The 24,657-nt window shown below is 52.0% G+C and overlaps 1 protein-coding gene across 2 annotated transcripts in view; it reads right to left on the bottom strand.

Moving 5' to 3' along the window:
• Rab6b (RAB6B, member RAS oncogene family) overlaps positions 1-23,030 on the bottom strand; it is a 57,840-nt gene extending 34,810 nt beyond the window's left edge. For both annotated transcript variants that reach the window (XM_076868540.1, XM_076868541.1), the window contains exon 1: positions 22,961-23,030. In XM_076868540.1, coding sequence (XP_076724655.1) covers positions 22,961-23,030 — 70 coding nt within the window. The remainder of the gene's footprint in view (positions 1-22,960) is intronic.
• Between the last annotated feature and the right edge of the window lie 1,627 nt (positions 23,031-24,657).

Below are 24,657 nucleotides of genomic sequence, written 5' to 3'. Positions count from 1 at the left end.
CTTTTAATTCTTTTTTTTTTTTTTTTTTTTTTTTTTTTTTAAGCCAGGCCAGTTCTTGTGACACCTATGGGCTATCCAGAGGAGCTCGGTCCCACACCCTGGCAATCTCTCCTCAGTAGAGGGTGGACTGAGTGCTGGCCTTTACCATCAGCTCCAAGCATCCACCTGGACTTCACCTTGGGGGCCCATTCACTCCATCAGCCTTTCATGGGCCCCCGACCCCATCTCTGTGGCAGGTTCCAGGTAAACAGATTTTTTTTTTATATATATATATATTTTGGTGTTGGCTTGGAAGTCGCTACAGAGGACGGTGAGGCTTCTCTACCCACTCAGCAAACACCCACTTCGGGCTTCCTCCGTGCCAGGTCCCTACTGGGCACAGATGCACCACTGCTCCCAAGGTGCCCTTGGCCAGTGTGATGTGGCTTCAGATGCAAACACCTAAAATGCCCCTGTGCTGCTGGGAAGCCCATAAAAGAGAAGAGCTGCTCCCTGCTGGGGGAATCCCAGCAGCCTCCTGAAGGAGGTGGCAGCGGGGCTGGGTGTGATTGGTGGAGACAGGATCAGAGGGGAAAATGCTCCCAGGGAGGGAGTGGGCGGAGCCCCGGATGGAAGGCTGAGGTGTCCTCTGCACACACACATTTACCCACACTTCTGCGTGCCTGTCTTGTGAAGCCAGCTTGACCCAGTGCTTGGGGGTCTGTTTCCATGAGTTCTCCCTGGCATGGCTTGTGTCCAGGTCACAGGCTGAGGGCTGAGTAGGTAGTGAGTTCCCAAACATCTGCTCTGACACTGCCTCTCTTCACGAAGTACACTTCTCCTCCCTGTCACTTCCACAGCAGGTGTGGGTGTGGGTGGAGAGATGGCTGTCAGGGCCAGAGCGTGAGGCAGAGCACAAGATAACAGCTAGAGACTTCACGGAGGGTTTGCCAAGCCTGGCAGAGGGTGTGCACCCTCTGGGGGGGGCCCTCGCCAGCCAAGCCAGAGCCTTGGCCACCTAACCCTGGAGGGGCACAGCAGACTCAGCTCTCCCAGCAGCTCAGTTTCCAGGACACAGGTGGGAAAGGCTGTGAGTGCTGGGGAGAATCTGCACGGGGCTTGGCTCTGGCCCCGCTGCCCGCAGGACAGGCCATCCTGACCAGTGTCACCCTCCTCTACAGCAGCCTCAGGAGAGGCCTCCACCACTGGCCTGCAACTTCCACCCACAAAGTCCCCAGTTATGGCTGAGCATGGGGTGCACGGAGCCCTATCCTGTGATGACGCCCTGCCCAAGTCTTGCTCCCGTTCCTTCGCTCTGTATTCACCAAGCAGAAACTCCAGCCCCCTCCTTCCTGAGAAGCAGATAAGCCTGGGGCCAGGCTCCCCCTGCACACCCCAGCCCGCTGCCCTGCTGCTCAGAAAGGCGGTTTTGCCAGCTCCCACCTGAGCCCTGAGGGCCTGGCTGGCTCACTAAAATGAGGAAACAGGTGAAGAATCCCATTTCCAACCATCCCCCCAAAGACTCTGCCGGTAATTAAGAAATAGGCAAAGCTCTTCATTGGACACTTTAATTAAGTGTGTTAATTCCCTCTGCCAAAGGATGCTCAGCCGCCTGGGCCTCAACCAGGGACCCAGAGAAGATGGTTCAGGGAAGCTGGAGGGAAGGAAGGAGAAGGAGGGCGGGCCCTGCAGGAACAGAGTGGGCAGAGCTCCAGCCTAGGCCAGTTCTCCTGCACCAGCCTGACCCAGGCCTGACCCTCTTGCTTCCCCACTGGATCTCCTCTTCACTGGCCCCAACCCACCCCCATCTTCTCTATCCAAGCACAGTGACCCTGGAAACCGGCCCAGGGGGGAAAAACTGCAGGCCATTCAGGGTTATCTCTTGCTGTCCCCCCCCACCTGCTGGGAAAGGGGGAGCCTGAGCCTGCAGAAGGCGGCTCTGGCCTCCTATGTGCCCGCTGCCTGCTGTAGGTCTCGATCCCACCACAGCTCCCTCAGGGCCTCAGCATTCCCATCCGAGCAAGAAGGAGCAGGACCTGGGTCCAGAAAAATCCATTCCACATAGCAGCCCATGATTCAACCACATAGAAAGATGAGGGCGGGAAAAGGAAGGGTGATTTAGGACGTAAAGGTCCCTTGGGACCAGGACACTTAAGACAACTACGGGCATCATCAAGAGCCTGCAGGGGACTCAGTATAGTCAGTCCCTCAGGTGTCCACCCAATCACCTTTACCCAGGCCCAGCGGTCTCACAGGGTACCACAGCTGGGGCTCGGCATGGTGTGACCCAGATGGGACTGGAAGATTCAGTCTCAGTGTCCCTTCCCACCCATCCCAACACCCTGGCCTTCTCCTGCTTCTTTTCCCAGAGTCTCTACCTTCAGCAGAATGAGGCAAGTTCCAGGGAAACAAGTTGGCAGCAGGCCCCGGGCTGGGAGAGGCCCGGGTGATGTACCAGGTGATGCTGTGATATGCAGGTAGACAGATGTGGACAGACATGTGCTCTGTGAAGGCAACCACAGTCAAGCTAATAGCATAATTCACTGCCTCACTCGGTTACCTGTTTTTGTGGTGATCTACTCTGCCAGACAGGAAGACAAACACTACATGATCTCACTTGCAGAATCTAAGAGGGTGGATTTCACAGATATTGACACTTCCAGCCTTGGCCTCAGCTCCTTCTTCCCCATGGCCCCATAGGATCTCAGGACACTACAAACCATCCCTGCCCAGCCCAAAGCCCAAAGCAGACTCTCAAGGTACTGGGGAAGATCTGTTTCCCTAGCTGCCCTGGCCAAGTCTGCTGTGAGGACTAAAGACTGTGGGGCCTATCATCTAGAGGGTGCATCCTACTCCCTAACCCTAAGAGTCCTCCCCAACTTCAATGTCAGGCTAGGCCCAGCAAGGGGTCTAGGGGCCCTAATGCTTTCCCCAACTCCAGAATGATCTGGAGATACTGGCTCCGACTTTTCACACCTGAAACCAGGACACCTAATTTGGGCATAAAGGAAAGGGCAGGCATAGAAGTCAGTTAATGGGAAAGATTGTGATGTCTAGGGGACAGAAGGTACAGGGGACACCAGACTGTTGAGGGCTAAGGAAGAGAGGTCATGAAATGGAAATACAGGACAAGTGTGCCTGAAGGCGGGTCTTCAGCATAAGGCCACAGTGCTCATCTGCTACTCACTGTGTCAAAAGGGCTCTGCCCCAGAATCCGGCTGGCCAGTTGGTGCTTGGGGCATTCCTAAAGAAATGTTCAGAGCAGGAGCCTGGGGCTGAGGAAGGCACCTGGAATAAGAGCGGTTCCATGACTGACCGGTGAACTGCTTAATCACCAGGCTGGCCAGGGGCCAGCAGGGGAAGTGGCCAGAGCTACTCTTTAAATGATCAAAGAATGAGGGGGATGTGCCCACCCACGAACATCCTGGCTCTAACTAGGTTCAGAGGCCGGGCCTCCAATGAGGTTGGGTTCCATGGTCTTTAAGGTGCTTTATAGACTGAGGACAGGTGCTCACCAAGCCTGAAGCACTGCTCTGCAGGATCAAAGTACCAAGAAAGGATTTCTTCCAGCTGTAGGTGGGATCCTCTGATCCTTGCGCCTCACTAACCCTTGTCACTTTTGCCCCTCGCCCAGCCTGGAGCCCACAGACAGTGTCCCAGCTATCTGCTACAGCAGGCAGGAGGAGGGGGACAAGAGCCCTGGCATGCACGGAGCAGCTGTACTCTTCAGCCTGTGACTGCTGTGCACAGAGAATATCTGTCCTTATTTAACTGCCTGAACAAATTCTCCCTGTACCTCAAAAAAAGGATTGCTGGTGACTTGCAAAACTTGGACTTGGATACATGATTGTTTAAAATAGTGTCATAATATCAGAGCCACCCACCAATAACAATGTTGAGCAGGCTCCAGTTCCTCTGAATGACCCCATGACCCTGGAGAAGGTGTAAGACCACCCTCCCCAGTGCAGGAGCTTTTCTTCCTTGCAGCATGTGGTAGGCACACGACAGATTTCTTGAAGCTGGTGCTCTCATTAAGATTCCACCTGAGCCAGGCACGGTGGTGTATGCCTGGAATCCCAGCCGCTGAGGAGGCTGAGTCAGGAGGACCATGAGTTCAAAGCCAGCCTCAGAAATTTAGCAAAGCACTTAGCAACTCAGCAAGACCTTGTCTCTAAAATAAAATACAAAATAGGGCCTGGGATGTGGCTCAGTGGTCAAGTGCCTCTGGGTTCAATCCCTGGTAACCCCCCTCCTCAAAATGATTCTACCTGATAGGATTGACGTGAATCTAGTGGGACAGAAACCCCTGCCTCTGTATTCTGCACTCAGAGATAGCCAGGCTATCTGCCAGTACTCAGTGTAGGAACTACCTGCCAGTACTCAGTGTAGGAACTGAGTCTCTCCAAGACCAGTCCTGTAGGATTCAGGCTGCTGCTCCAAGCCTGGTTCTATGACTTCTCAGGGCCTCACTCTGTGGATCATTCCTCTAATCATTCACTGGTTGCTCAAGTCAGCTGAACTGAGGGAGATTAAATCTCTCTTGTAGCTACAAATTCTATGTAACAAAGGTTAGGTAAACCAAGAGGAGAATGTGGAGCCAAGTTTGTTTACAGAAGTGCACCTTGCAACATCTTTCCCAGACTGAGAAACTTCCTGAGTTCCCAGGCAGTCCAAGTGGAAAAGAACAGCGTGCCCAACTGTAATATTCACAGTACAGTATCCCCCCTTATCTACACAGAATAACCCATGGCTCTCAGTGGATGCCTGAACCATGGGTAGCTCTGAACTTTATGCATACTGTGCTTTTTTTCTATACATACATACCAAGGATCACTTTGAGATTAAGAACCAATAATATCATAGTGTAATTATAGCATTACACTTAATAAAAGTTATATGAATGTGCCCCTGCTCAAAACATCTTCATGCATTGTAGCCACCCTTCTTTGTTGTTGACCACGGGTAACTAAAATAGAAGCAGCAAGACCACTGACAAGGGGGACTACTGTTTTCCTGAGATAAAACCACACCAGTTGCTAATACTGAGCTTATAAGAACTGGGCAGTTCTCAACAAAGAATATGGGGTGCAGAAATTGTGTGGCCACTCAAAGAGCAAATATATGTGTTCATGTAATTAACTGGATGAAGTTCACTGATGAAAATCAAGGCTGGTGAGCAGACCATGTAACAACTGCCTGCTCAAAACAGTCTTCAGAGTCATGGGCTCAGACCAGTCTTCCTACAAACTTATGAATGAATGTGAAACAAGGACTGAGACATTAGCTTCTGATTAAGATGGAGTAACAGGCCAGGTGCAGTGGCACACACCTGTAATCCCAGTGGCTTGGGAGGCTGAGGCAGTAGGATCGAGAATTCAAAGCCAGCTTCAGCAACTTAGCAAGGCTCTAAGCATCTTAGCGAGATCCTGTCTCTAAATAAAACATAAAACAGGCTTGGGATGTTGCCCAGTAGTTAAGTGTCCTTGGGTTCAATCCCTGGTTCAACAAAACAAAACAAAACAAAACAAATGGAGTAATAGGGAACAGATTTTTATCCTCCTACCTAAAAGACAGACAAAATATAAAAAAAAACAACAATTTTCAAGACAACAGACATTAGATAATCATGGCCCCCGAAAGACATGAGGCAAAAGAGGTGAGCCCCCAAGATGGCTGCCTTGAGAAAGTTTCAAGCCACTTTGATGCTCTCTAGGACAGTGACAGATGTTTATCAAGCCAAGTGGAACCTGGTGGACCTCCTAGGATGAGGAGATGGAGCTGAGTCTGAAGGAAACAAAGCAACTAGATTTACAAGACAGGGTGCCAGAGAGGAGGGAGACCCCCCAGAGAGAGTTGCGGTGTGTGAGGCCTGCTTCAAGTCTTCAGCTGAGCACTGGACAGCCAGTGTGTAGTGGAAACTAGCTGGGACTGGGGACCGGCCACCCAGATGGATCACAGCAAACTGCCCGGGCCCCCATGAGGCTAGAGACAGCCTGTCCCCACCAGCCAGATGGAATGCCTTGTCGCCCATGGGACATTTGGGGAGTCCTCAGAAGGGCTGTGCTCCGAGTAGCCACACACTGAGCATGACTCTGGTCTCAGTTAAGAAATATTCAGAATATTTACAGGAATGCAACACTATTCAGTATTCCACATGGCAAAATTCGCCATGTCTGGCAGCCAATAAAAAATTATCAACCATGCAAAGAAGCAAGGAAATAGAGCTATCAAGAGGAGAAAACAACAATCAGCCGAAACCAAACCCAAACCGACACAGATGTTAGAATTAATAGATAAAGACCGAAGGAACAGTTATTATAACTGCATTCCATATGTTCAAAGATTTTAAATAGAGACGTGGAATATATTTTTAAAGATACAAATCAAACTATCAGAGGTGAAAACTACAATGTCAGAGATGATTAGACATTGCAGAGGAAAAGATCAATTAACTTGGATACAGTAATAAAAACGATCTAAAATGAAACACAGAAGAGTAAAAAATGACTGGGGGACCCCAGTGAGCTGCAGAGTAAGGTCAAGTGGTCTACCATATATGTCACCGGAAAGCATGCAGAGGAGGTCAGCAGCAGAAAAACACTCAAATTTGAGGAAAACTATAAACTCACAGATCAAGAAAAGCTCAATGAGCCTCAAGAACAGGGAACAAAAGCAGCTACACTGAGGCACAGCATAATCAAATTGCACAAAATCAGCGAACAAGAGAAAAATCATAAATAATAAATAAAAATAATAAATAAAAGGCCTGGGGACATAGCTCAGTGGCAAAGTATCTCTGGGTTCAATCCCTAGCACCAAAAAAAGAAAAGAAAATCATAAAAGTAAGAAGAAATTACAAAAAGACAGATTACGTACAGCAAAACAAAGAAAGAAGACAGCAGATTTCTCCCAGAAACAATGCAAGTAAGAAGACGATGGAGAGGCTGGGGTGCAACTCAATCCACGTGCAAGGCCCTGGCTTCAACCCCGATGCCAGAACAAAGCAAAAACAAGGAAGCAATTGTTTTGTAAAGTATTGAAAGCAAAAAAGGAAAGAAGGAAGGAAACAGCCTAGAATTCTGTATCCAGGAACAACACCTTAAAAAAAAAAAAAAAACAGAGACAAAATGCTTTTTCAAACACAAACGCTAACAGAATTCACCACCAGCAGACTAGTGACAATAATGTTAGAGGAAGTCCCTCAGGAAGAAGTGAAATGGTGCTAGATGGAGACGTGGATCTAAACAAAGGAATGGGGAACACAGGAAACAGTCATGACATGGATAAATACAGATGATTTTTCTCTTCTTATTTAAGTCTCTTAAAAGATAATTGACTGTTGAAACAAAAAATAACAATATATTGAATCACAGACCCAAGAAAACACAGAAGAAAAATCTTTGTTACACTATCAGAAACTGCAAATAAGAAAAGAAGTAGCATCTTTGAAGTACTAAAAGAAAAATATTGACACAGAGCTCTACTCCCAGCCAAAGTCTTTTCAAAAGTGAAGGTGAAATAAACACAAACAGATTCTGAGATGATTCATTGCTAGTTGATCCCAAATACAAGAAAGGAAGCTCTCTGAGCACAAAGAGTAGGATTCTGCACACTCACGCTTAACATACATGGTGCATGCAACTTTAAAGTCTGACAGGCCTGGATTTTAATCCTGGCTCTGCTACTCATTTGCTGTGTGACCATGTGTTAGTTTCTATCCTCTCTGAGGCTCACCTTCCCTCATACGTACAGTGGGGATAGAAATGCCCAACTCACGAGAGTGTTACAAATTCTACCAGAGCAGTAAAAACTTAAAAATTGGGAAATCAAAGTGAAATACAAATAGGAAGTCTTTGTGCTATTCTTGAAACTTTTCTATAAGCCTAAGAGTGTCTCAAAATAAAAAGTTAAAGGAATCTTTTGACTGTGGTTAAAAAAAAAAAAATAATTAATTAAAGGGAGGGCTTGGGATGTTGCTCAGTGCTAGAATGTTTGCCTCACATGCACAAAACTCTGGGTTTGATTCCCAGCACCATACACACACACACACACACACACACACACACACACACACCACACAGGGCAGGGAGAGGGAGGGGGAGAAGCTTAAAAATTTAAAGTTAAATTATTGTATTTTTATATGATGATTATTTTAATTATATACACATATTCATGTCTCTCAGACACCCAGTATACTCGGTAAATGGCTTGTTCTGACTAAAGAAACATGACATTTTTCTAAGTCGAATATAACTGTACTTGGCACCAACTTAGACATCATGGAGGACCGTGACTTAGCTGTGTGCCCATCTAATGACAGGCCAGGAAATGGAGAAAGTCTAGATTCATGAGCTCAGGAGGCAGGGCCCACGTGTGTCCACCATGTGTACACATGCACAGAGCTGCTTGTACTTACACACACACACACACACACACACACACACACACACACACACCTGCATGCACGTATACACATATGCTCAATCCGCAGGCACCAGAGGCCTTGGGAAGTATGGGAACTCTTTGGTTCCCTTGATGTCCTTGCTGTGAGGACTGACAGCCGAGGGCAGCACCTTCAGAAATTCTTGAAAACCAGCTAGGATTTGACCCCCACAGCCGCAGTGTTCCTCCTGCCCACCGTCTGCATCCTCTCTGCCTCGCTGAGTTACCCTGAACACTCCTGGCAGCTTCTATAAGGTGCAGAGTCTCCCCTCTAGGACCCAAGAGAAAATCAGCACCTGCCAGTCACCCTTCGCCTGCAGCTCAGAGAACAAGAGTCCCCAGCCACAGCACACAGGGCAACTTTCTGACATAGCTCTCAGCAAGGCTAGATCAATCAGAATGGGCTCAGCTCAACTCCAGGGGGCACCATAGTCCAATCATGTCCATGCATTTGAGGGGCTGCACGTGCCAGGAAGAACTAATTCAGAGCGAGTGCATGCACGCGGTGGAGGAGGAGACTGCCCAGGAGCAGATGATCTTGTGACAAGGCTGGTGCTGTTGCCATTTGGCAGCTGATTTAACTGATCGGAGGTCACGGCCCAGCCAGCATGGAGTCTGGAGAGGTAATGTACATGCTCATCCTTCTCTTCCCAAGGGTCATTGCTGGTGGCGTGGATGTTAAAAGCCTCAATAACAAGACAGCAGGCCAACAAGACTGGTGCACAGAGTGTTGAGAGGCACGATGTACTTTCCAGGTTGTCAGCCAAGGCCCGGAACAGAGGGACCTGTTACAAGGTCAGTGGGCCCAGAGCCCCAACCCCAGAAATACAGCTTTGGAGTGACCATGAGACCAAGCTTGCTCAGGAGATAGACAGGGCATGTCCCCAGATGTCTACCACCTTCTCAGAGGTTCCCCCTGGAGGGACAGCCCTGGTGTTGACTGGTAAACCCGGATGGAGCCCTCCGTGAGCACAGGGAGCTGTCCCAGTGCTCCTCCTCCTGTCCTCATGGACCTTCATGCAACCTGCTCAATGCTGCTTACCTTGCTGCCTGCTGAGGAGACGGGCACCGGCCCAGCCTCTGCTCCCCCAGGGCCCGCTGTAGAGGCAGCACAAGAGGGAGAATGGAACTCCCAGGCCTTCTCACTCGGTCAGTAAAACGAACTGCCACCCCCTCCCCCTCCACCCTCTGGAAAGACTTCAAGTACCCTGCTCAGGATTTACTTAATAGGAGGGCTACAGTTGTGGCTCAGTGGTAGAGCACTTGCCTCGCTTGTGTGAGGTCCTGGGTTCAATCCTCAGCACCACATATCAATCAATAAATAAAAGATGCATTTACAATTAAAAAATATTAAAAAAAAAAAAGAATAGGGAACTTCCTTGTGAAATTCAGAAATGAGGACCACTGTCTCTAGGAAGGAAAATGCACCTCTAGATCGCGAGGACCTGGGCCTGGGAGTGGATGCAAGCCACCAGGAAAACAGGGGGGCTGCTTGCTGTATCCCCAGCTCTTGTTGTCCAGAGACAACTGCTAGACAGGCACCGGGGTGCGCCCAGAGGGCCAGGCTGGGGGAGGGAACAAAGGGAATTGGGTCAATGTTCCTGGGGCTTGGATACCTGGGTACCAGGACAGGGAAGTGATAACCAGGCTGACCTTCCCCATATTGCAAGTTCTAAATTCCTAAGGAGCCCTTCTCAAAAGCAGCAGCATATGCCACTATGCCACCAAGGATTCTGGAATGACTCTGTCAGAGGAGATGTGAAGCCAGAGAAGAGGGGTTATTTGCCCAGGGTGACAGAGTCCCAGGTCACAGTGACACTATCTCTTCTGGTGCATAACTAGACAACCTCACAGGTCGCTCTTTTTGTTCCTGTCCTTGCCACAATTTGAGCCTACAAGGTTGACCAGTGTGACTGCAGGAGAGTCACTAGAGCCCTAGGGGAAACACACAATATGGGAGGTGCCAAGGAGCAGCAGAGAAGCTTCCGGAAGGCTTCTAGAACAGATCAGAGCAGGCTTCTAGATCAGAGTGATCTCAGAACAGCCAGTCATGTTAAGAAGGGCCTAGAGGATGTCTGGTGCAGCCCTGCATGTGACAGAGGAGAAAGCCGAGTCCGAGGAAGCAGGGGGGGTTATTCAGGATCACACCAAGGAGCAAGACCTGTGATTAGGGAAGAACAAGAATAGTAGCCAACCAAGAATCAGAGCCAGACCCCACCCTGCCACCCCCATGGGTGCTTTGCAGGCTGATTTTGGGTGGCTGCTGGTTCTGGTGGCTTCTGGGAACTCCACCTCTTTCTCTGTTAAAGACATCTCCTCCCTCTAAAATCCTCACCTTAATTGTACTAGCTATCTGTTGCTGTGTAACAAATACCACCAACACAGTGACTTCAGACAACACGTTATTGATGATCTCACAGTTTCTGTGGGTCAGGAGTCTGGGCATGGCCTGCAAGGGACCTCAGGGTCTCCTAACACTGCAATCAAGGTGTTGGGCTATATTTCTTTCTTGAACTCAGGGTCCTCTTCCACAGAATTTGGTTCCTGATGGTTGTAGGACTGAGGTTCCCTTTGATTATGGCTGTTGACTGGGGGCTGCTCTTATTTCTTGGAGGTGAACCACAGTTCCACTTGCCACAAGACCCCCCCACCTCACATGCACATGACCTGGCAGCTTACTTCTCAAGACCAGCAAGAGGAGTCTCTAAAGAAGCATCATCATGGGAGTGACTAGCCTATCACCTTTGCGCCTTTGTCATATAACCTCTGTCATGTAACTCCTTTGTCAAAGGAGTGATATTCCTCCAACTCTGCCATACTGTGTTAACTAGAAGCAAGTCACAAGTTCCATGGCACTCAGGAGGGACCTCTGCAAGGGTGTGACTCATTTGGGTCACCTCAGGCTGTGCCTGCCACACCATCTCACGTTGACAGGCTCCTAAGAGATGTGCCTCTGCCCGACACCAGCCTCTGCCTTCCTCCTGCTGCAGTGAACTGGGCTGATTCCCTGGAGGAAAAACTCACAGGACTCTCTGCCTTGAGATCAAAGCTCTGCCAGCCAGCCTGAACCTAGGCTCCAGGTGAGCAGGAGCTGAGGTCTGCCCAGCTCCCCCACTTCATGGCCAGCCCTTTCCCAGCTGAAGGGGATGGATGAGTAGAGACCTCATCTGCTGCTCCAGCCAGAGGGGCCCCTCTGCTCCTTGCTGAAGGAGGAGAGGAGCTGATTTTCACTGGCCCAGCATCTGGGCTTCTGCCCTCTGCAAGACGTAGGTGGGAGGGACCCAGGGCTGTGGGCTGGCCAGCAGCCTCTTCAGGCCTCTCATCCTCATTCTAATCTGGGCAGCAGCCTACAGAGTTTTGGTGGGATGAGGAGGAGGGAGGAGAAGAGTTAGTGGATCAGAACTGGGGGAGAATTTCTAGATCCTGGTGCTATCAGGAGGGGCTGGTGCTAGAATAAAAAGAATGTGGGTGTGGTTTCTCCTTAAAAAAGAAACCCTCCTCAGAGATGTTCTCTACTCAGGGAAGAGCAGAACTAGACAGAACTAGGTCTTGGTCCCAAGACCCAGCTCTACTTGCAGCAGCCCAGAGACAGGGAGCTGCAGGGTCACAGCCAGGAGGAGCCCTGACCTTCGGGAGGGAGAGAGAAAGCTCAGTCTGCTTCTCACAGCCACAGCTAGCAGGACGCAGGATGAGGCGGTGGGACTGATGGACATCTTCCCACCCCAAGCAGGCAAGGCCCCTCCTCACTTGCTTGTCCTGCCCTGTGGGCTGGAGCCTCATCCTTCACTAGCAGTACCTTGGGAAGCTCCAGCCTTTCATTGGGTTTGGTCAGTACCCTAGAGTGGACAGCACCCCTGCCTTCAGCTGCCAATCACTGGGCTCCCTAGGCCTGTGAGAGGCCAGCACACAGCTCCCTCCCTGACTCAGCATCTCCATGGTCTCTCTTCCCCTAGGCCGCTTGCTTCTTTCCAGCCCTCTGCCTCTGCTGGACAAGGGACACAAACACAAAGGGTGTTCTAAATGCCTGGTGCACTCTGGTCTGTGTGGCATTTATCCCCCGCTCATCACGGGGTCAGAACAGAACGTTTTCTCTTCCTCTCCCGGAATTAGCACAGCCGCTCCCCAGAGGGAGAGGTTTTTCTTGTCCCTAGAGACCCGTCTCTGGTACACCATGGCCATAGTCACAGCATTCCAATCCTGAACCAAGGATGGGTCTCTTGGTCCTGCCCTTGCCTGTTCCAGGGGTAGAGGAAATGGTGGACCACAGGAGACTGGAACAGGTCAAAGCGGTCACTACCAGGCCGTTCTTCCTCTGGGCCCAGCATGTCCAGGTGGGCGAGACACCTCTGCTGAGCACTAAGCATAGAGGACAGCTCCCCCACCCACCCCGACCTCAGAGACAATTAACCTGGCTCAGAGCGGTCATGGGTGGTGGGGACTGAAAGGTGGTCATCACTGACCAGGCCCAGGGAGAATTATCTCTGCACAGGCAAAGGAATAACAAGCTGGTGCTCTGTAGCCACCAGGAGGTGCTGCCTGGCAGAAGACAGGGACAGCAGGGAAGAAAGGTCACCAGGCCTTGAGAACAGCCCACGAGCTCCCCCGTTTGGGGGCGTCTACAGCACTTGACTTGAACAGGCTGCCCTCTGGGTTAGGGTGCGTCCAGCAGGGTAGTCCCCTGCCTCCACTCTGGCTCCTAGCTCTCAGCCTTGACTTTTCAGGCAGTCAGCTCAAGCCTGGGTTTCTGTCTCCACTGCACAGAAGGGGACTCTCCCCCACACGCTGCTGCTTTCTCTCAGGTCCTCCCAGGCCTGTTGGGGAGACAGAAGCCAACAGAGAGCCTCCAGGGATCCACATGATGAAGAAAGCCAAGTGTCCACAGGAACAGAAGAAATGACAGGAAGCTGCTCAAGAGGGTCAAGGGGGCTCACACCTCCAGTGACCAGAAGATGGGGGAGGGGGTCTCAGTGATAGGGAGGGATCGCACACCCAGTGACCAGCTTCTCACCAAATGCCACATCCCTCCTGAGTAGGCGGCAAAAGAGGAAGAGTCTAGAAGGGCTGCCAGCTGTCCTGAACCTACCCCTGGTAGATCAGAGCAGTCAGGGGACCCAGGCCACTGTGGAGACAGGATGGACAGGGGAGCTCAAGGTGTTCAACTCTAGTGCACCAGAGTCCAGTGTGGAGAAGGACAGAAGCCCCTTCCTGACAATCCTGCACTGTCCCTGGGGCTTTACTTTACAGAGAAGGAATCAAGCAACAACAGTCCCCAGCAGAACAGGGCAGAGCTGGAAGGAGCTTGAACCCTTGCCCCCCCCCCCACATGAGCTCCTGCTAAATTCCATCCCATGCATGTTTCAGGCCTGACCTAGTTCAGCCACCTGGATCTCTGCTCAGCCATGTCCTGCCTTCACCTTCTAATAATAAGCATGACCCTCCTCCTTCAAAGCCCGTGGGGGTCCCCACTGCCTGCAGGGATGACCTAGACTCCCACAGTGGGAAGCCAGGCCCTCCAGGGGTGGGCTCACTGCCACCTGTGTGCTCCAGGTCCAGACACCCTGAACCACGCCTGATTCCCTGGGAGCCCCAAGCCCCTCACTGCAGTGGCATGGCCAGGACTTTTGTCCTCCGGCCTCCCTGGTATGCTGGTGAATTCCTGCTCACCATGCAAAACCTCTGCAGGAAGCCTTTACAGCTCCCAGCAGGAGACCCTGCTCACAGCTTTGCCTGTGTGCATAATACTTCGATGAATACTGGTGCAGACTTCTTGCCTGCCTACCTTGGACCAGGCACTGTTCTGAACTCTTTCCCTGCTTGAAGGACTAGAATCACACCACCATGAAGCCTCCGCCCTGAAGGTCAAGCAGAAGACAAGCTGCTCTTCCCACCAGCAGCTGTGACGGCCCCTGAGGAGTGGGGTGGGGCAGGTCTGTCCTGCTTCCTGCCTCTGAGCAGGTGTCCCCAGGGAAAAACCATGGACCAGGGATTCAGAGACTCGGCCCTCTTTCCTCCTGCTCAGTACTAGCCACTTCTAGGTCCTGCTGTGTGAGAGCCTCCGCCTCCCAGGGCCTTGCTTTCTGTAGCTATAAATGGGATGCGCAGCTCTAGCTGTGGGGTCAGAGGCTGTGGAGCGCAGCTCACCTACAGAAGTGGTCAATGCACCTATAACTCTCTTTTCCTGAACAGCTATGAGGTTGGGGGGACTTGTCACCACATCATTGACAAAACCACCTAGCCCTTGAGCTTTTACCAATGGGCCATGGACTCATGCATTTGATCCTGTAAAACCCCAATGTTATGCCCAATGAAGAAAATGGGCATGGGTGATGCTATTGCACCCCAAGTCCATCCAGACAGAGAGGGGTGAGCCGGGGTAGAAGCCCAGGACTCAGGAGGCCCGATGCGGTGATAGGGTTGGAATGCGAGCTGGGGTCTCTGAGCTCTGCCTGGATGGGCGGGGACACTGCAAACCCATTTTGGTTCCTGTCCTCACTACTTACCACTCTCACCTACCTGGTTATGGAAGTTAGTGTCTTGGACAAGGAGTACTTAGGAGCTGTCTCCGGCCCCACTGTCCTTATCTGAAATCCTCTGTCTGGAAGAAATGCCTTCTAGCAGCAGAAAGTGCAGGATGGGGCCGCCCCTGTTACCCAGCAACTCAGGCCAGGCACATATCAGGAGAGAGGAGCTAGAGGGCCATGGACACACTGGGGAGGGCTGGACCCCGGGAACGGGTAGGCTGGAGAGGACTGTATGTGGGGAAACAGTGGGCAGAGCCCCTGATCCCATGCCCTCCTCTCTGAAACCCCTCTGGCCAGACTGGAAGCGTTACTAGCTTGGCATTAAGCTCAGGGCTGGGACTGAATTATAGAACCAGAGTTGGAGCTCCATTGGCCCCATGGGTCACTCTGTCCAGTCGTCTGGGCAGGGGACATATTCAGAGAGCCAAAGATGGGCTGGGGCTCATCCAACACATAGCAGCCAGTAGTAGACCTAGGACAGAATCAAGGGTCTCCAGGCTCCTGATTCCTCCAGGTCTAGAGGGAGACTGTGGCCAGGAAGGGTTACCCCACAGTAGGTGGGAGCCAGTTACCCCGTTTGACTAGTTCTTCCCTCCTTGGTAACTAATCCTCTGCCAGAGCCTGGGCAGCATCTTTCTGCAGGGGTGGGCCGCCCGCTGACTCTATTGACTCCCTTCAAGCCACCCCAAAAAGCAGGGGTGGTTTGTCACTCCAGTAACAACAGAAGGCCTGCCCCACAATGCCAGCCCCACCAGACTCCCTCGGGGGGACCCTGTCTCCTTCTTAAGGGCTCCACGGCCCTCCAGTGACCCCAACACCCTTTGGCAGCTTAACCAGTGCTGGGCCCTGCTGCTTCTTCAGCTGGTCAGGGACATGCACTAAGCCAGTCATGGCAGACCTCATGTCCATAAGGCTTGGTGTCCAATGGAGCTCCAACTCTGGTTCTAGAATTTGGTTCCAGCTCTGAGCTTAATGCCAAGCTAGTAACGCTTCCAGTCTGGTCAGGAGACCCAGCAGTTCACTGTGTTCCTCACAGAGACCTGAGTCTGAATTTTAACTCTGCCACACACACACACACAGTGTGTGTCCTTGGGCAGGGCCAGCTCTCTACAAGACTCTGTCTCCTGATCCACAAAATGGGGTAATTCCACGTCCATCACAGGGGCTGGGAAAGGTTTAAAGTATCCCTGAAGAGCCTTGGGCACAGTGGTGTTCAATAAATGCCACCTGAGATGAACTTCAGGAAGGACACAGCTGCCATTCTTTTTATGCATTTCTTGGAAGCTTTAAAGGCTCTATTCTGCCCTCAAGGGTAAGTTATCATCTGCACCCTCCAGGAACCAGACCTGTTCCTTGGGTATGTCACCCCTTGGGGACAAGTGGCACCAAGCCAAGACATGTGGCCCAGTTCCCCGGGCTCCCGCTGGTTTTGTTACCAAGAGATCAGGATAAATCTGTTTTTTTTCTACTAAAAATAAATCACTTTACATAAAAGTATCCAGAGTAGTGAAAATTGACTTTTTTTAAAAAAAGATCCCACTTCATTTGGGGCAAAAGGTATAGAAATAATTAAAGGAAATTGAAATTTCAAGCCTCAAGATATAAATAAAGACCTGGCTCAGGAGCTCTTAGGAGTAGGTCTTCATCTTTCCCTTCCCTTGTTCCAGGAAACAGAGACTAGCCAACGTTCGCAGTCCCCCTTGGGACTTTCAGTCCCCAGGCGCTGCCTGGAGTCCCATTCCCTGGCAGCCGGTCTTTCTGGTTCTAACAAAAGAGCTGCCCATCTCAGGACTGCCTGGTACCTCTCCCCTCAGTGACCTCCACCCAGAGCTCCCCCACTTTCTCTTCTCCATGTTGAGAAGTGGAAAAGGACCACGCACAGACAGTGGAGAAATGCCCACACAGGTACTCCCTCAGGTCCCCTCCGCTTACGGATTTTGCCATTTTACCTAACCTTCTTTCCCCATCCAACAATTTCTCTTAATTATTTACACTAAGGAAATCTCACACAGTCAGCAACAGGAGAAGACATGGGGTAGGGGGGACACTCTGAAGCCTGGATAGGACTACTCTGGAGCCGTCTGAACTAGTATGAAGTGTCCGGGCATTGATCTATGAGGATGAATATTCAGGGACTGATTTTAGAGATGTAATGAAGATGAAATAATTTTGTTACATTTTAATATGATTCATTATAATTTGGGGACTGTAAGCGATAATGATGATCATATTATGCAAGAGATGGTAATTACTATTACTGCACATCCAGAACCTTTCCTAACGTTTTTTTTCTTTCTTTCTTTTTTCTTTTTTTCTCAGCTGGTAAGTTCTCTTATGTCTATCATTGGAATCTTGTATCTATCATTTTTCTCTTCTGCTAAATTCGGGTTTGTTTTCATGGCTATAGTTTGGATGTGGCTTGTCATTCAAAGGTTCGAGGTTGGAAGTTTGGTCCTCAGTGTAGGGGTGGGACCTTTAAAAGGTGGGACCTAGGGCTGGGGTGGTGGCTCAGTGGTAGAGCACTTGCCTGGCATGTGTGAGGCACTGGGTTCAATTCTCAGCACCACATATAAATCAATAAATAAAACAAAGGTTCATTGACAACTAAAGAAAAATTATAAATAAATAAATAGAAGGTGGGACCTACTAGGAGGTCCTTAGATCAACTGGGGAGTGTGCCCTCAAAAGGGATCATGGAACCCCAGTCTCTCCAGCCTGGTTTTGTGATGGGACTTCTTGCTTCCACAATGTCTCCTGCCGTTCATTACCTGCCATGAGGTCCTCACCAGAGCTAAACCAATGCTAGTATTATGCCTCTGACTCTCCAGAACTACAAGCTAAATACACTTCTTTTCTTTATAAGACTAACCTGACTCACTCAAGTATTCCATGATAGTAACAGAAAATGGATTAATACACTCCTCTTGGTGTCTGTGTGGCTCTCCCATACACCTCCTTAAGCAAATAAAAAGTGATGGTTCCAACATCCAAGGTGCTCTGCTCTCAAGCTAGCCAGTGAGAAAGGGAGAAAAATTGAAAGGAGAGAAAGCAAGACAGAATAGGTAAGGCACAGAGGAGCTTGGTGATTGACTCTGGATCTCCAAGGAACCTCTGGCAGGATCAGGTCTGATATGTCCCTTCCCATCTCTGGTGACCCAGCAGCTGTCCTGTATTTCTTCAAAGCTATGGGGGAGGGGGAGATTTCCAGAGAACTTGAGGTTCCTGAGATGGATTGTGATTTGGGCATCACCAGTGTTCATTGATCTAGTCCTCTGAAAAAGATTCTCAAGTGTCCCTGGCAACAATCCGGTTTGAGACAGGCAGGTGCCAGGATAAAAGAATCCTAATTCAAAGCCACCTTGAGTCTCTTCACTTTAATCTACTGATGGGACATCAGTAAATCTCACACGTAGAGAAGAATGCCATCATTTTTGAATCAAGATATTCAGTGAGCAGAGCTGGGGTTGCGGCTCAGTGGTAGAGCACTTGCCTGGCACAGTGCAAAGACCTGGGTTTGATCCTCAGCACCACATAAAAAATAAATAAATAAAATGAAGGTATTGTGTCCAACTATAAGTGAAAAATAAATATTTTTTTTAAAAAGATATTCAGTGAACATAAACCACCCACACATGGGGGGACAAGGAGGGATAAAAGGACAGCTAAGACACGGTCCTCCAAAGTGCTTATGGTCATCCTTAGGTACTTTAAATTCAATTAGGTATTTTGTAACCTTTGAAAAGGTTAATAAACATTTTAAAATCCTTAGTTAACAGACTACAAAAGAAAGGTCATGGGACAGCACGTGATCAATTTTTTTTTTTTTAAATGCTAAAAAAAAAAAAAAGTGGAGGCATGCTGGAGGCCATAGTTCATAGCCAAGCAGGTCTGGGCACAGGTGGGCAGGAGAGAGCTTCAGCAGGAGGCAGCAGGCACAGCACCAGGCCAGCAAAGGGCTCTGTGTGCTGGCACTGCCCAGAGAGCAGGGCTCAGGCTGTGGGGCCACTGAATGGTCCTTCAACTTAACTGGAGAGGAATGGGACAGAAGTGGGGCACAGTCCCTACTCAGTGCCAGCAAGTCAGGCGCCTGAGAGTCCCCCCTGTCTCTGTGCCTGCACCCCCACACTTCCTCCTGAGGAGGATGGAAGACAGACAAAGTTCTCTGGAGGGTGGTCTCCTTGCAGGAACTTCTCCCCACAGCCAGCCCAATGGAGATGCATCCTGCTGTCTACAGAGGCTTACAGAGGCCCTCTGACACCTGCCCCAAAGGTGGGTCAGACACCCCAGCCATCACTTCCTATAGCACCTGTTCTTCCCCTGCGTGGCTCTCCTGAGCCTTGCAATAATTACTAGACATCTGTGCCCCGTTCTGAACTGTAAGTTCCATGAGGGCAAAGACACATTCAAAGATCTGGTTAAATGAATAAACAGATGATGAAAGAAGGGAGGGAAGGAGAGAGAAGGGAGAGGGCAGCTGCTTGTGGGAGCCACTGGTGTCTAAGTCCAGGGGCCACCATGCACATCTCACTGGAGGTTGATGCACACCTGCTGGGGGTGGGGTGCGGGGAGGTGGCGGCCAGAGGGAGAAGCTGCTCTCTGGTCTCCATCTGGGAAAGCAGACAGCTTGAGTTGTGTGCAGCCAATTCTCCTTCGGCTGGAGGAGTTTCAGGGAAGGGGAGACAAGAAGAGGACAGAGTACAGCAGATGAGTCCCTGACACTCCCTTCTCACCATGCACACCATGCAGATGTGCTGCGTGAAGCCTGGCTCCCCACAGGACGCCATCAGACTCAGGAGGAACATTTGCCTCCTCCGGGCCCACTCTCCTTCCTCAGTCAACTGCTCCTGCCAGTCTTCTCTGGATGCCCTCGTCATAACTGGTGTGCGTCATCCCCTTATGTTCCCCATCTCTGCCAGCAGCATGAAGGCATGTCCTGAAGGCCCAGACAGCCATCTACTCACCAGCAGGACTGCGCAGACTCCCTGCGGCAAGGAAATCCCTCACCCTTGGTCCACAGCACCCTGCTTACAATCTCAATCCAGGCAAGGCTGCCAACCTATATCCCTCGGGCCAGGGGACAGCAGTTACTCTACCACGGGGAGGCGGGTTTTCTCATACACTGAGGTGTTCTCTGAAGAGCTGGTTCCTCCAGGGCTTCCCATTCAAATCAGTTCCCTAGTACCTTTGAAGGCCTGATGTCTACCTGAGATTGTCTGGCCCAGAGTGTCTTCCTCCTCATGCGGCTCTAGCCTGGCTCTCCTCTTTGGAACCCAGCAGCACTTATCCCCTGGTCTGGAGAAATGCAACCACAATATCAGACACAAGAAACAGTAGAAGGTCACATCTCTCCATTCCCTTCCTCTGGCTCCTGAGTAACGGACTCAGCTCTTATAGGCAGGTCACTGCTACTTTAGAAGGCTCCGCAGAGCTCAGCTGGCCCAAGTCCCTCCTGTACGGAAGGTGAGGGACCCCAAGGAAGGGAAGGGAGAGCCAGGGTGCGGCTGAGCACCAGACCTCGCAGGCTCCTTCCACCACACAGTCTGCAGAGGATGCTGGCACACGAGACCAGCAGATGCTACACAGCAGAGGCAAGACAGAAGAGTGACAGTGGTGGCAATTCCCCATCCCACCAGGTGGAGGGCTGTATATGTCCCCTACCTAACTCACAGGCCCCCAAAGTTCTGTAGAACCTAAGGTAAGCAACCCGCTAATGATACAACAAAGTAGAAGGAAGCTATTCAGGGCCTTAGGGCTCCCTGCCAGAAGGGACCAGGATGGCCAGCAGCCAATCTACCCAGTGGCAGTGCCTTGCCTCCCTAATGACCATGTTCCAAGGGCCCACAAACCCTGCCCCCAACCAACGAGCCCAGCAGTCCCACCAGGTCGCCCAATCCAGACATTCCTGAATCCTCACCCCCTCTTAGGGAAGCTCCCCGATTCTTGGCTTTCCTCATTCAAGGTCATATTATTTCCTAATGACATGCTAGTGAAAAATGGTGGATTGGAAATGGGAGATGTGGGTTTCAGCCCCCAGAAACGTTAACAACTCAATGGGACTTTGGAAAAGCCCTCCCTATTCCCTGGGGCTCCCTTCCCATCTCAACATGCAGGGGAGGTGGTAGCCTCTTTCTCAGGTTTTGGCTCTCTGTTCTGTGATTTTTTAGGAACAAAGGGGCTTTGCAGGGCTCAGAAGGGGCCTCAGCAGAGTTTCTGAGGGAGCCCAGATTTCTCACCAGAGATGTTTTCCCTCATCAAACTCCTAGTTCTTTTGAAGTGTGTTCCTTCAGACATGGAGTAAACAAATGTTTGTTCAGACCTTACCATAGCCCAGGCACCAGGGAGACATGAAGGTGTAAGAACTTCAATCAACCACTTTTCAGAGACAGAAGCTCAGTCTCCAAGAGGCCTCAAATTTGGCTTATGGTAGCAAACTAAGAATTCAACTCCCAGGCTGCGGAGCCTGCAGATTCTCTCCTAGGGCCAAAGACCACCCCATGGCTTCCAGACTTGGAAAAGTCACCTCTGTGACACTGGGGTCTATTAAGAACAGGAAATCAGAGTCCCCAACATAGGGAGGCTGAGTTGATCTTGATATGAAATGTCCCAAACCTATTTCTCCATGTTGGGGCCAGCTGACCACCTCTCAACCTCTTTTTCAGGAAATGAGCATCAGCAGACAGAAAGCAGCCACGTGATCTCCATTGCCCACATGCACACGTCACACTAACACTGTTTCCTGAGCCTACCAGGGCCTCCCACAGCCTCCCTTCTCTCGGACCTTTGTAGACAGGCACTCAGCCAGCTGAACAGGACTGATCTGTAGAGCTAGAGCTGGGGGTCCTGCCCACCCAGGGACATCCTTTTCTAAGTGCCCAGCTTGTCTTCCTGAAGGCAGGAGGCCCCTGGAGAGATGCGCTGGGAGCCACTCCTTCCTACAGGTGTCAGAGGGGTCCCTGCTCATCAATCTGGGCTTCCCACCTTGGGCCAAACAACCTGGGTTTCAAATATGCTTTCTTTGGGGAGGCTCCGTGGCAGCAGAGAAGCCCTCAGTCTCCCCCTTCCCCGGCTCTGGCCAGCTGCCACGGTGACCTCCCCTCCCCCCAAGAAGGGCGGTGAGCAGGGAGGTGGGGGTGGGAAGAATCCTCCGCCTCGGCTGATGCTCTCTGGAGGGGGGCTGGGAAGCCAGGCAGGGCGTGTCGCCTGGGCCTTTCTGTGCCCATCGCCCCGGCTTCACAGTCTCTAATGCAAGGTGCCCCTGTAACCATCCCTCAAATCGCCTGGCACTGGAGGAGCCTTCGCTGTCAATCGTCCACACCCCTGGACCCCTAGGAAGCTGACATGTGCCAACGAAGGACAGCGGGTCTGGAACCTTCTGCCCAGTCTGACCTAAGCTTGGGGAGGTCGGTGCGCTGCTCGCCCATGGCCTGCACCCGCTTCTTTGAAGAAGACAGGTGTCGGTCTTTCCTCCCCGCCACCCTACCCACCATCACCACCCAGCGACTGTTCCAGGGTCTGGACGTTCGTTCCCTTTCACATGGTTCCAAACAGGGGCCACAAGGAACCCCTTGGGCGCAGCCGTGTGGCGGGTGCGGCCAGCCCCCAGCCCCACCTTGTTCTCCCCAAAGGGGCACTCGTCCCCTGCCCCCACCCTCTCCGGCGCCCGGCCACCTGCGCTGTCGCCCGCAGCCGGTGCCGCAGTGCGAGCGAGCCAGCGAACCCGGCGCCTTCACGCCTTGGCCAGCGAGGTGGAGCAAGCCGCCGCCCTCCGGCCTCCCCGCCCCGCAGCACCTGCACCTGCACCCCGGACCCCCACCCAGATCCCACATCGTCCCCACCCCTGGCCCCAGCACCTGGCTCAGCCCCACCCCAACTGACCCCATCTCCCCATCCCCATCCCTCTTCTCCACGCGGGAGTGGAAGGGCCTTTCCGAGCCCGGGCCGGGGGTCCCTGTGGTGTTGGGTAAACCGGAGGCGGGGAAGGCTCGGCGCCAAGCCAAGAGAATAAGCCGGGTACTTACCGCTCTGCTCCCCCAGGAACACTAACTTGAATTTTCTCAGTGGGTTCCCAAAATCTCCCCCTGCAGACATGATGCTGGCAGCCGGGGCCGGTAGAGGAGGAGGAGGAAGAAGCGAAGGAGCAGGGAGGGGAAAGGAGGAGGGCTAGGGGAGGCGGCCGGCGGTGCGGGAGCCGGAGGGGGAAGGGCTGGCTGCGCGCGTCCCTGACTCCCCAGCTGCGTCCCGGCCCCGGCCTGCGGCTGCGTGTCCGGCAGCGGCAGTGGAGGAGGAGGAGGAGAGAGAGGAGGCGGAGGAGGAGGAAGACTGAGGCTGGGCTGCCAAGGGCGACGCGCTTTGGACGCTCGAGGAGCGGCGCGGGCAGCAAGGCGCGGGCGGAGCGGGGCGCAGGGACCGCGCGCGGGGCGGAGGAGCGCTCTCCCGAGCCGCGCCAGTCGGCCCCCTCCAGCCTGCCTTCTCTGCCGGCGCCTGCGCTCTGCGCGCTCCCCAGCCTCTGATGTCATGCGGGGCCCGCGGTGCTGCGGGGCTGGGGGGCGTGCGCCCGCCCACCTGGAGCCCGCACCCGGTGGGAGAGCCACCTCTCCTTGCCTCTGAGCGGGTCCTCCAACCGTCTTTAGCGGCCCCGCTACTTCTGTCTTCCCCAGAGCAGTTCTGTTTTGAACCCAGAAAAATGACACAAAATTATCAGGGGACATTTGTCTCTCGTCTTTTAAACCTAGATGTTCGTCCCTTCCTCCACCTCGCCAGACACCGGTGCACAGTGCGGTTGTCCGAGAGGGCAAAAGGGAAGGAAGGAGGCTGTGGGAGAGCCAGGGTGTGGTGGGGAATGGGGAGCTGTCTGGGTGCAAGGCGCAGGCGGGAAGGAGGGGCGGGGGGCAGCAGGGCTCCACTGTCTCCCTTGTGGCCTCTAGCCCGTCCTCCCCTCTAGGCCCAGATCCTTCATCTGGGCAACCTGTGTTGGGTCTGTTGATGTCCCTGCAGACCTGGTAGCCAGAGAAGAGGCACCAATATAGGGCGCGCCTACCTCAAACCAACTGTTTATTTTGGATCCTAACCTGCCCCATGGGAGAGAAGGCATAGTGACCCCTGAATGCCAGTGTGCCTATCTCCAGGACAATGGCCTGAGTTTTCTGACCCTGGGGCGGCCAGGCTGACAATGATGACACTCCTAGCCTTGGTCATTATGTGTATCTGGACAATGAATTCTCATAGGAAACGGCAGTGACCTCCCATGCCTCTGTACTTGCCTGGCCCACTGAGGCACAGGTGATACATTGTGAGTGGATGAGAGCAAAGAGCAAACGCCAAGCTTAGAAACACCCCCAGGACAGCTCCCATCCTGGCTAATGGAGGTTTTACAAAGCCACCTCTTACTCTCCCGCCACCCCATGGTCTTGTTCATTTGTACTGTACAGTGAATGTTTTTGGGGGGGCGGATTATCATCAGCATACACTTTAGGGGTTATAGGAAGAGAGAGAGAGAGGAATGGGGGGCAGCCTTCACCTGTTCATTTGGAACAGGAGACATTTCTTCACCAGGAGACATTTGTTATTTCCCCCACCTTAGAATTTATTGGATATGCTCAAGCAGTTCCCCGTCTGTCTCCCTGCTGCTTCTCCCAGAGCCTCTCATTGCTTTTTAAACCCCTGACAGCAAGTGCCTTGAAACCAGCAGCTGGGATTCCACTCTTGGACCCCAAGA

Source organism: Callospermophilus lateralis, chromosome 10 (genome assembly GCF_048772815.1).
Source record: "Callospermophilus lateralis isolate mCalLat2 chromosome 10, mCalLat2.hap1, whole genome shotgun sequence".
In the NCBI taxonomy this organism is placed as follows: Eukaryota; Metazoa; Chordata; class Mammalia; order Rodentia; family Sciuridae; genus Callospermophilus; species Callospermophilus lateralis.
The sequence above is the reverse complement of the archived record's forward strand: the minus strand, read 5'-3'. Positions and strand labels throughout refer to the sequence as shown.